The sequence below is a fragment of the Chiloscyllium punctatum genome, chromosome 24, assembly GCF_047496795.1.
Source record: "Chiloscyllium punctatum isolate Juve2018m chromosome 24, sChiPun1.3, whole genome shotgun sequence".
Classification (NCBI taxonomy): domain Eukaryota; kingdom Metazoa; phylum Chordata; class Chondrichthyes; order Orectolobiformes; family Hemiscylliidae; genus Chiloscyllium; species Chiloscyllium punctatum.
In genome coordinates this window covers 68,635,015-68,646,934 of record NC_092762.1, presented here as the reverse complement: position 1 = coordinate 68,646,934, position 11,920 = coordinate 68,635,015, and the positions used below count along the sequence as shown (strand labels likewise).

At 41.2% G+C, this 11,920-nt stretch overlaps 1 protein-coding gene across 1 annotated transcript in view; it reads left to right on the top strand.

Moving 5' to 3' along the window:
* The first annotated feature begins 2,994 nt into the window (after positions 1-2,994).
* amh (anti-Mullerian hormone) overlaps positions 2,995-11,920 on the top strand; it is a 28,330-nt gene continuing 19,404 nt past the window's right edge. Inside the window, exon 1 of the mRNA XM_072594099.1 lies at positions 2,995-3,620. Coding sequence (XP_072450200.1) covers positions 2,999-3,620 — 622 coding nt within the window. The 5' untranslated portion in view covers positions 2,995-2,998. The remainder of the gene's footprint in view (positions 3,621-11,920) is intronic.

The following is an 11,920-nucleotide window of genomic DNA, read 5'->3' as shown; positions in this document are numbered from 1 at the left end:
ACATCTTCCATCAGGCAGAAGGTACAAAAGTTTAAATGCAAATATCAAAAGATTCAATAGCCTTTTTCCCACTATTATCAGACTTCTGAATGGATCTTTTAAACTTAAATGTTAATCTTGCTCATTGCGCATGTGCTCTGTATTATATTCCTTCCTTTGTTTTGTTACCCTAATGCACTTTGGGATGATCTGCCTGTACTGTATGCAAAACAAAACTTTTCACTACCTAGGTACATATGACAATAATAAATCAAATCAACTCAAGAAATAGAAAATAATTACAAGAAAGAGAGAAAAGTGAAAGCAAAAGCTCGTTTAAATTGATACATCTTGAACTGAGAAGGAAGACGGAGGGCAGATCTGGTGAGTGAACAACACCTGACTTGGACTTGAGAGCTAAAATAATCAAGTTTGACCATTTTATCCTTAAATTTGATGAAGAATAGGTGGACACCCCATTTGTTTAAAAGGTTAACACAGCATTTAAAATAACCAGTTCATTGCTGGACACTGCTATTGCAGAGATGGTTAATGGGGAAAGTGGACAAAATTTATTGTGCCAAGATTGCCACTGTTTATGAATCTGCAAAAGGAGCTATTTTAAGTGCAAACCAGTCAGTGCTAGGGCATTGCTTAAGATTGGAATAGTACTGGCACATCATCAGCCAAAATCCATAGGTATAGGAGCAGATGTAGACCATTCAGCCAGCCAGGTATATTCTGAAATTCAATGAGATCATGGTTGATCTGACAATCCTCAATTCAACTTTTCTGCTTTTCTCCCTATATCCTTGATTCCTTTACTGATTAAAAATGTCTATCTCAGCTTTGAATATACTTAATGACCTTGCCTCTATACCTGTCTGTGGTCAAGAATTTCACAGATACATATGCCAGGAGAGAAGAAATTTCTCCTCATCTCTATCTTAAATGTAAAATCCTTTATTCTGAAGTTATGCTTTCAGGTCCTAGGACCTTCCCACAAGGGGCAGGAACCTTTCAGTGTCTAACCTGTCAAGTCCCTTAAAAATCTTGCCTGTTTCAATAGTCACCTGTCATTCTTCTACATTCTAATGAGTGTAGGCCCAATTGTGAGAGGAAATAAAAACCATACTGCCTGCTCACTACTTGTTCACAGAAACCATATCTGTTCTTAGCTAAACAGGACCTATCCATAATACCTCAACTTGATCACAACCAGCTCAGGAACTAAACAGCAAAACAAGACATTATCTAAATAGTTTCCAGACTGAAGGAATACACTCAGATGATCTGATAACAGATTTCCTACCTCACAATAGCATCACCACTCCTGCAGTCCTGAGCTCATCCCCAGTGTCCTCAAGTACTGAAACCCCACAAAGCCTACCTAGACTGAGTGGCACCCAGATACCTGACAAGAATGCACACCACCCTGCAGATCCATTGAAATCAGGACACTGGACATTAACACCTGTTCTAACAGAGGAACGGAACCTCCTTTTACAATTATTTCTTGATTGCTACTACCAGATAACCAACTGTTATTAACACTACACTACTGTAACACTATAAAAATTGTCTCTATCTGCAACTCGGGGAAGAGAATTCTTGACTTTGCAGAGTGTCCGTTCTGTACCAGTCCTGTCAATTTCTCTTCCCCATGATATTGTGAGAAATAAACCAGTATTTGTCAATTTCACAAGATCTGTGTGTGGTTTCTATTTGTAATTGGCCGACTCTCCGACACCAACCTACTGTATTCAATATTTCCTCATAAGACAGTCCCTTCATACTTGGTGTAAGCTAAGCAAACCTTATCTGGACTGCTTCCAAAAATGCCAGTATATGTTTCCTTAGAGATGAGATCAAAATTGTTCATAGTATTCTAACTGTGATCTGACTAATGTCTTTGACAATTTTGGGGTTTTATATACCATTCCCTTTTAAATAAAGGTCCAAGTTCCATTTACCCTTTATATCACTGAACTTCTTGTGACTCATGGATGAACACTTCCAAAACCCTATGTTCTGTAGCTTTCTGCAGTCTTTCTCCATTTATATCATATTCATTTCCTCTATTCTTCCTGTCAAAGTGCATAACCTCACATGATATTCCTCCTGCCATGTGTTTGCCCATTTGCTTAACCTGCATAATCTCTTTGCAAATTCACCAGTTACCTTACCACACAGTTATTTGCAAACTACTACAAAAATACATTCACTTTCTTCATAGAAGTGATTGATATATATTGTAAATAACTGTTGTCCCAACACTGTTTTCTGTGGCACTCCACAAGTTACAGGTTGTTATGCTGAAGATGCCCCTTTATTTCAATGCTCTGTTTTCTGTTAGTTAGTCAAACATCTATCCACATTAATATACCATGTCCAATAGTCTGGGTTCTTAAGTAGCTTAATATGTGGTACCTTATGAAATATGCTCTGAAAATCCAAGCATACAACATCAACTGCTTTACCTTTATTTATTCTGCTTGTTCCCTCCTCAAAGGAATATTGTAAATTTATCAGTCACGATATCCCCCTAATTTCTATTTTTTCTGCCAATTAGTTTTTTGCTGAAAATCTTTAATTCAGATGTTGGCAGGTATTGTAAAGTATTACTATGTGATTATGGTAACCTTAGTTCTGATTTCGAGCATTATCTTGAAATGACTGTTACTGGATCCATGCTCCCCTTAAGCATTAAGTAATGATGCTATCAACCATATTATATTCAAATCCAATTATAATATCCTTGTTTATCCCGTGTTTTCAATGTAACATAATTCCTGTGCAGCTAATACTGTAGCATAAAAAGGAATCCAGAGCTTTTTGGCACATTTTCCATTGTATGATATCCGTGAAAGAAAATACAAGGTCTGCTTTTGTTCTAAAAATATCTACTAAACACTCCTTCACCGGCTTTAATGCAACACAATCAACAAGGCTTATCTCCACAAAGACAAAGCCAACGCTTGCACTATATTCTTCAGTCTTCAACAAAGCCAGATCAATTATGGAAGCTGTTTCAATTCTTGTGGTTTTTCACTTATCCATTTTACTAATTCACGCTCTTCCTGTAGAACAGAACATCAGGAAAGGCCATGAAAATGTGGAGGAATCAGCCATCAACCAGCCAAAAAAAATTCCTGATCTCCATTCAGCAGAAGCACAAGAAAACTGCTCTGTGGACAGTGAATCTGTGTGCAATACAAAATCATTTTCTGCACAAGGAACAGCAGCAAAACTATTACAGTCATCAAATGAAGGTGATAAGGTTGCCATGAACATATCCTCCCCTAACGAGGTACAAAGAGAATCTCCATTTGCTAACAGAAGTCAAGAATTGTACACAATCTCTAATCAGAAAAATCCACATGCTTTTAAAGATCCGGTGTGTAGGCTGCAAAGAGATGAAGAAAGCTTTAATTATTTTGAAGTGTTTGGTGCCATTACTGGATATGAACATAGGTTTATTGAAGATGTGGTTTTATACAGTGACAATCATATGGCTAAGTTTGGAATTTGTTCTGGTTCACAAAAAAGGCATACAGCATTTCTCTTTCTTCGAAGCCTGGCACTTCATATAAAAGCTGATGCAGAAATGGTGAGATTAATGGCGCTACACCTTTCTGAAGGTAGGAAGTTAATTATTTATATTCAAAAGGACTAGTTGAAGATATATGACCTAATGCTGATGAGGTTGGTCTTTATACACACTACTAAATTTTTTTAAAAATGTTGGGTATAAAGATGACAAAAGAAGTAGGACTGTGGTTTATCATCCAAGAACAGTACAATTAATTTTGCGAATGCTAAACCTAAAGGAAACTTAGGCAGAAAACTGAAAGATGAGTTTCATGCACAAATAATTATGAATTGGCTGCAATGCAGTTGGAAGCTCCTCTAGTGTGAATCCCAGTATAGTTATTGTGCAATTTGGTTTAAAATTTTTCTGTTGAAACTTACTCTCCAGCTAAGTTTATTCTTCAGAGTAAACCCCTATAAACCCTGTAATTAGAATCAATTTCTTTAAGAAAACTGCAATTAGTTATTATATGTAGTATCATTTATGCCTTATTTGAATAAGAAGAATCCATGAATGATATTGATGCATGGTTATGTTACAAGTGTAACTGCAATACTCTGAACAAATTATTATCTTCTTCTCAGAAAACAGCTGTGTGTGTGTGTGTGTAATAAGCAATAAGCAAGCAGTTAAGTCTGTATAGGGAAATTTATAAATTTCGTTCCTTGATGTCCTTTGTCTTCCACATAAAAGTGCTCTTCCAATGAAAACGCAAGGGCGACTTAGGAGGAAATAGATCTGGGACCAGAAAAATTCCAAACAGGTAAGTTTAAGAAGGAATCTTTGTGGTCAAGATTGCTTATGAACAGGCTCTGTAAGGATAATAGAGGCCTGTGCTGCACCAGACTCCCCAAACATGAGCCTGACATTTTTTCCAAACCATGCACTTCCTGGTGACTTCTTGCAAGATAGTTATGAATATTCTCTTCTGAGGACCAGCTGATGAGGTTGACTATTTTCAGGTGGACAATTTACTACATTGGGTCAAAGAGCTTAGACCTGGAAGTTAAAATAGCCTTGTCATTAACACTGCCAAGTTCAGGGTGATTTGGTGATTGCTTTGCTCCTTCATGATTGCCCTTAACTTCTTTCTAAAATTCAATTGCTGTCTACAACCAGTCATCTTTTAAAGAAGAATGAAGGCATATGTAAAAAGTCTGATATTTACTTTTAAGCTGTGTTGAGAGTCACTGATAAAAGTTTGTGTGATGGTTATCAGCTGCGTTGCAAAATATACAAGTGAATATTTTACAGACATTTCACCACAACAGACAGAAGTGAATGGTAAAAATGAACTTCCAATTCAAGTGCCTGGTTACCGGTGGGTATTTAACATTGGAGAAATAGAAGATGAGGGAAGAATAGGAGAACTTGAGACTAGAAATCCAAGATGGAGGACAGGGAAAACTTCTGGCTGTAACAGGCTGCTTCTTTTTTGAGGTATTTTAGGTGTTGGAGGTGATTTCCTTAAATTCCAGGAGCAGCAATTACTGTTTTATATGCTGTTGCATTGTTTTGGAACTTTGTAGAAAAAAAATTCAAAACAATAGCACTTTTAAAAGGGAGAGGAACAGACAAAGGCAGCACATAGTGAGGTCAAAGCAGGAGAGGGAGAGAGAGAGAAAGAACCCCACACTGCTAACCGACACAGCAGTGAACCTGCGCAGTTACTGTCCTTGCTGTTGAATTCATGTATCGCTGGACATTGGAATGCATCTGGGAAAATTAACAGTGAAATTCACAACTGATCTTGGAGGAACCTGTTGGGAGAGGTCACAGTATAGAGACACATAAGTGAATTGTTTTAAGTGTGGTCTTGGGGCCTTGCTGTAAGTCTGCAGTAGTGAATAGAGTGGGTTCTTTCTTGATTGTATGTCTTATTGAGATATGTCTCTTGATTAAACTTAAAAATATAAGTAATAAGTGTTAAGTTAGCCTGGAGCAGAGCTTTGTAGAGGAATTAGATGGTGCTATTTTCTGGGTCTGCAGATTGGAAGAAGCAAAAATGGCCCTTAGTAGAGTGATATACTCTTATCAAGTGTGGGTGTTTAGGGAGAGTTTACGTGTTACTGAGGATTTTATCTGCAATAAATGTTGGTTGTGAATCCTATCAGATCAAATGGAAAGGTTGGAGTGATGGTTAGAGGCAATGAGGAATTTACAAGAGCAAGGGGGTGTGATGGATGGCAGTTATAGGAAGGGAGAAAAGTCACAGATACAGTCACATAGATGAATTAACTCTAGGAAGAGTAAAAGGGGTAGGCAGGTAGTGCAGGAGTCTTCTGTGGCTATCCCCATTTCAAACAAGTATGCTGTTTTGGAAAATGTTGGGGGTGATGGATTCTCAGGGGAATGTCACATGAACAGCCAAGTTTTTGGTACTGAGACTGGCTCTAATGCAATGAGGGGTATGTCTTGTTTCAAGAGATCGATTGTGTTAGGGGACTCTCTAGTCTGAGGTACAGACAGACGTCTCTGTGGCCAGCAGCAAAAAATCAGAATGGTGTGTTGCCTCCCTGGTGCCAGGATCAAGGATGTCTCAGAGAGGGTGCAGAATGTTCTCAAGGGGGAGAGGGACCAGGAGGAGGTCATTGTACACATTGGAAGCAATGATATAGGAAAGGAAAAAGTTGAGATTCTGAAAGGAGAATACAGAGAGTTAGGCAGCAAAAGAGGTCCTCGAGAGTAGTAATATCTGGATTACTCCCAGTGCTACAAGCTAGTGAGGATAGGAACAGGACGGTAGAGCAGATGAATGCATGGCATAGGAGCTGGTGTATGGGAGAAGGATTCACATTTTTGGATCACTAGAATCTCTTCTGGGGTAGAAGTGATCTGTACAAGAAGGACAGATTGCACCCGAATTGGAAGGGGATTAATATACTGGCAGGGAGATTTGCTAGAGCTGCTTGGGAGGATTTAAACTAGTAAGGTCAGGGGGGTTAGACTCAGGGAGATAGTGAGGGAAGAGATCAATCTGAGACTGGTACAGTTGAGAAAAGGAGCAAGCCAAACAATTAGAGCAGGGAGGGACAAAACAGAGAACAAGGTAGGACTGATAAATTAAACTGCACTTATTTTAATGCAAGGGGCCTAACGGGGAAGGCAGATGAATTCAGGGCATGGTTAGGAACATGGGACTGGGATATCATAGCAATTACAGAAAAGTGGCTTAGGGATGGATAAGACTGGCAGCTTAATGTTCCAGGATACAAATGCTACAGAAAGGACAGAAAGAGAGGCAAGAGAGGAGGGGGAGTGGCATTTTGATAAGGAATAGCATTACAGCTGTACTGAGGGAAGGTATTCCCAGAAATACATCCAGAGAAATTATTTGAATGGAACTGAGAAATAAGAAAGGGATAATCACCTTACTGGGATTGTGTTATAGATTCCCTAAGAGTCAGAGAGAAATTGAGAAACAAATTTTTAAGGAGATCTAAGTTATCTGTAAGAATAATAGTATGGTTATGGTAGGGGATTTTAACTTTCCAAACATAGACTGGGATTGCCATAGTGTTATGGGTTAAGATGGACAGGAATTTGTTAAGCATGTATAAGAAAACATTCTGATTCAGTATATGGATGTACTGACTAGAGAAGGTTTGACCTACTCTTGGGAAATAAGGTGACTGAGGTGTCAGTGTGGGAGCACTTTGGGGCCAGCGACCATAATTCTATTAGTTTTAAAATAGTGATGGAAAAAGATAGTCCAGATCTAAAAGTTAAAATTCTAACTTGGAGAAAGGCCAATTTTGATGGTGTTAGGCAAGAACTTTCAAAAGCTGATTGGGAGCAGATGTTCACAGGTAAAGGGACGGCTGGAAAATGGGGAAGCCTTCAGAAATGAGATAACGAGAGTACAGAGACAGTATATTTCCTGTCAGGGTGAAAGGGAAGGCTGGTAGGTATAGGGAATGCTGGATGACTAAAGAAATTGAGGGTTTGGTTAAGAAAAAGAAGGAAGCATAAGTAAGGTATAGACAGGATAGATTGAGCGAATCTTTAGAAGAGTATAAAGGCAGTAGGAATATACTTAAGAGGGAAATTAGGAAGGCAAAAGGGGAACATGAGATAGCTTTGGCAAATACAGTTAAGGAGAATGCAAAGGGTTTTTACAAATACATAAAGGGCAAAAGGGTAACTAGGGAGAGAATATGGCCCCTCAGAGATCAGCAAGGTGGCCTTAGTGTGGTGCCGCAGGAGTTAGGGGAGATACTAAATGAGTATTTGCATCGGTGTTTACTGTGGAAAAGGACATGGAAGATATAGAATGTAGGCAAATAGATGGTGACAACTTAAAAATGTCCATAATACATTGGAGGAGGCGCGGGATGTCTTCAAATGCACAAAAGTCCATAAAACCCCAGAACCTGATCAGGCGTAGCCTAGAACTCTGTGGGAAGCTAGAGAAGTGATTGCTGGGCCTCTTGCTGAGATATTTGTATTATCGAAAGTCACAGGTGAGGTGCTGGAAGATTGGAGCTTGGCTAATGTGGTGCCACTGTTTAAGAAGGGTTGTAAGGACAAGCCAGGGAACTATAGAACGGTGAGCCTGACCTTGGTGGTGGGCACGATGTTGGAGGGAATCCTGAGGGACGGGATGTACATGTATTTGGAAAGGCAAGGATTGATTAGGGATAGTCAACATGGCTTTGTGCGTGGGAAATCATGTCTCATAAACTTGATTGAGTTTTTTGAAGAAGTGACAAAGAGGATTGATGAGGGCAGAGAGGTAGATGTGATCTATATGGACTTCAGTAAGGTGCTTGACAAGGTTCCCAGTGGGAGACTGGTCAGTAAGGTTAGATCTCATGGAATACAGGGAGAACTAGCCATTTGGATGCAGAACTGGCTCAAAGGTAGAAGACAGAGGGTGGTGGGTGGAGGGTTGTTTTTCAGACTGGAGGCCTGTGACCAGTGGAGTGCCACAAGGATCAGTGCTGGGCCCTCTACTTTTTGTCATTTATATAAACGATTTGGATGCGAGCATAAGAGGTACAGTTAGTAAGTTTGCAGATGACACCAAAATTGGAGGTGTAGTGGACAGCAAAGAAGGTTACCTCAGAGTGCAATGGAATCTTGATCAGATGTGCCATTGGGCTGAGAAGTGGCAGATGAAGTTTAATATAGATAAACGTGAGATGCTGCATTTTGGGAAAGCAAATCTTAGCAGGACTTAGACACTTAATGGTAAGGTCCTATGGAGTGTTGCTGAACAAAGAGACCTTGGAGTGCAGGTTCATAGCTCCTTGAAAGTAGAGTTGCAGGTAGATAGGATAGTGAAGAAGGTGTTTGGTATGCTTTTCTTTATTGGTCAGAGTATTGAGTACAGGACTTGGGAGGTTATGTTGCGGCTGTACAGGACATCGGTTAGGCCACTTTTGGAATATTGCGTGCAATTCTGACCTCCATCCTATTTGGGAGGATGTTGTGAAACTTGAAAGGGTTCTGAAAAGATTTACAAGAATGTAGCAAGTGTTGGCGGATTTGAGCTATAGGGAGATGTTGAATAGGCTGGGGCTGTTTTCCCTGGAGCATTGGAGGCTGAGGGTGACATTACAGAGGTTTATAAAATCATGAGGGTCATGGATGGGATAAATAGACAAGATCGTTTCCCTGGGTTGGGGGAGTCCAGAACTAGAGAGACCTAGGTTTAGGGTGAGGGGGAAAGATATAAAAGAGACCTAAGGGGCAACCTTTTCATGCAGGGGGTGGTGCTTGTGTGGAATGGGCTGCCAGAGGATGTGGTATAGGCTATTACAATTGCAGCATTTAAAAGGCATCTGGATGGGTATTATGAACAGGAAGAGTTTGGAGGAATATGGGCTGGGTGCTGGCAGGTGGGACTAGATTGAGTTGGGCTATCTGGTTGGCATGGACGATTTGGACCGAAGGATCTGTTTCCGTACTTTACATCTCTATGACTATGACTCTAGAAAGCACATGATTCACAGCAAGTACTATCTCAGGTAGAGTGTATCACAACAAAGGCAACTTCCGGTCAAAGTTGAGAATCAATTCATGAAGAAAAATCTGGGTTTCTCCAGCACTTTCTGTGTTTTTTTCAGATCTACAACATTCCACTTTTGTTTCAATGAACAAAGAGCGCTGGACTCACCTGAGAGATTGTGACCATGTTTCATGAAGTGTTGCAGGGATAATTGGCTATTTGCTGTGTTCAGTCTACCATGATGAAGATCAGTTTCTATAGCAAGCAATTGTTGAGGCAACCACAGGAAGAACCCATTTTGTTCACTTTGATTCTTCCATTAATGCTTTAGTTTGCAATTCTATTAAGTACACACTTAGTGCATTTTCCTGCTGTTTTACCCCTTTCAGTTTTTTTAACTTCACATTCTTTCTCTGTTGCCATGCTGTTAACTACTCCTTTGATTGAAGGGAATCTTTTATGGACATCTGCATAGCCAGTTGGCAAATTGCACAGAATACATAACTCTGGCAGACTTGCGAACATCAAATCTTCTGCTGCCCATGAGCTAACTTGTACCAAGTCTCCTCCCTGTTGATTGTTTGTAGCACTCACTTGAGTGAGTTGCAGCTAGCTATCAAGATATCTTGAAATGCGGAGCTGAAAGCTTCTGTAAAAATGTAAAAAATAGCATTCTTGAGAGATACTTTTACTGAATGTGTAACTAAGGACTGCATGTAGATACAGTTGGAATGAATGCGGTCAGTTGAAGGTTGAGGTGTAGCCTCAGCTCACTTACATCAGTTATATGGGAGATGATGCCACATACCTCAATGGTCTACTCCCCCACTACACAGGCCACTTTCTGATATATTGCAGAAGCATGAAAGTAGATAATTCTACAATTTAATATTGCTTCTGAAATATCACTTTATTCTTCTCATTCAACTGTGCTGGGTTTTTAAATAATAGCTTATGTTTTAATTGTTTCGTTTTACTCCTCTGCACATCTTGATCCAATCTTTCTTTCCCTCTCTTTGTTTCATTCGATACCCAATCTCTCCCTCTTCATTCTGACTGCAGCCTTTAAAATGATTGGCCACACCATCCATTCCAACACCTAACATCGACTTGACACGGACATTCTTTACAAACCCACCAACTCCCACAGCGACCTGGATTATACCTTTTCCCATCCTACCTCCTGCAAAAGTGCCATCCCATATTCCCAATTCCTCCGGCTCCGCCGTATCTGCTCCCAGGAGGACCAGTTCTACCACAGAACACACCAGATGGCCTCCTTCTTTAGAGATCGCAATTTCCCTTCCCATGTGGTTAAAGATGCCCTCCAATGCATCTCGTCCACATCCCGCCACTCTGCCCTCAGACCCCACCCCTCCAACCGTATCAAGGACAGAACCCCCCTAATGCTCACCTTCCACCCTACCAACCTTTGCATAAACCAAATCATCCGACGTTATTACTGCTACCTCCAAACGGACCCCATCACCAGCGATATATTTCCCTCCCCACTCCTTTCCACCTTCTGCAAAGACTGTTCCCTCCGTGACTACCTGGTCAGGTCCACACCCCCCCAACAACCACCCTCCCGTCCTGGCACCTCCATCCAAGGCCCCAAAGGAGCCTTCAACATCCATCAAAGTTTTACCTGCACATCCACCAATGTCATTTATTGTATCCGTTGCTCCCGATGAGGTCTCCTCTACATTGGGGAGACTGGACGCCTCCTAGCAGAGCACTTTAGGGAACATCTCTGGGACACCCGCACCAATCAACTACACCGCCCTGTGGCCCAACATTTCAACTCCCTCTCCCACTCAGCTGAGGACATGGAGGGCCTGGGCTTCCTTTATCGCTGCTCCCTCACTACCCGACGCCCGGAGGAAAAACGCCTCATCTTCCACCTCGGAACACTTCAACCCCAGTGCATCAATGTGGACTTCACTAGTTTCCTCACTTCCCCTTCCCCCACCTCACCCTAGTTCCAAACTTCCAGCTCAGCACTGTCCCCATGTCTTGTCCTACCTGCCTATCTTCCTTTCCACCTATCCACTCCACCCTCCTCTCTGACCTATCACCTTCATTCCACCCCCATCTACCCATTGTACTCTTTGCAACCTTCCCCCACCCTCCTCCCTGACCTATCACCTTTATCCCCACCCCCAGTCACCTATAGTACTCTATGCTACTTTCTCCCTACCCCCACCCTCCTCTCCACCCTTCAGGCACTCTGCCTGTATTCCTGATGAAACATCGATTTTTCTGCTCCTCGGATGCTGCCTGAACTGCTGTGCTTTTCCAGTACCACTCTAATCCAGAATCTGGTTTCCAGCATCTGCAGTCATTGTTTTTACCTACAGGAGCCATTCAGCCAATTGAGTCTCCTCTGCTGCTTG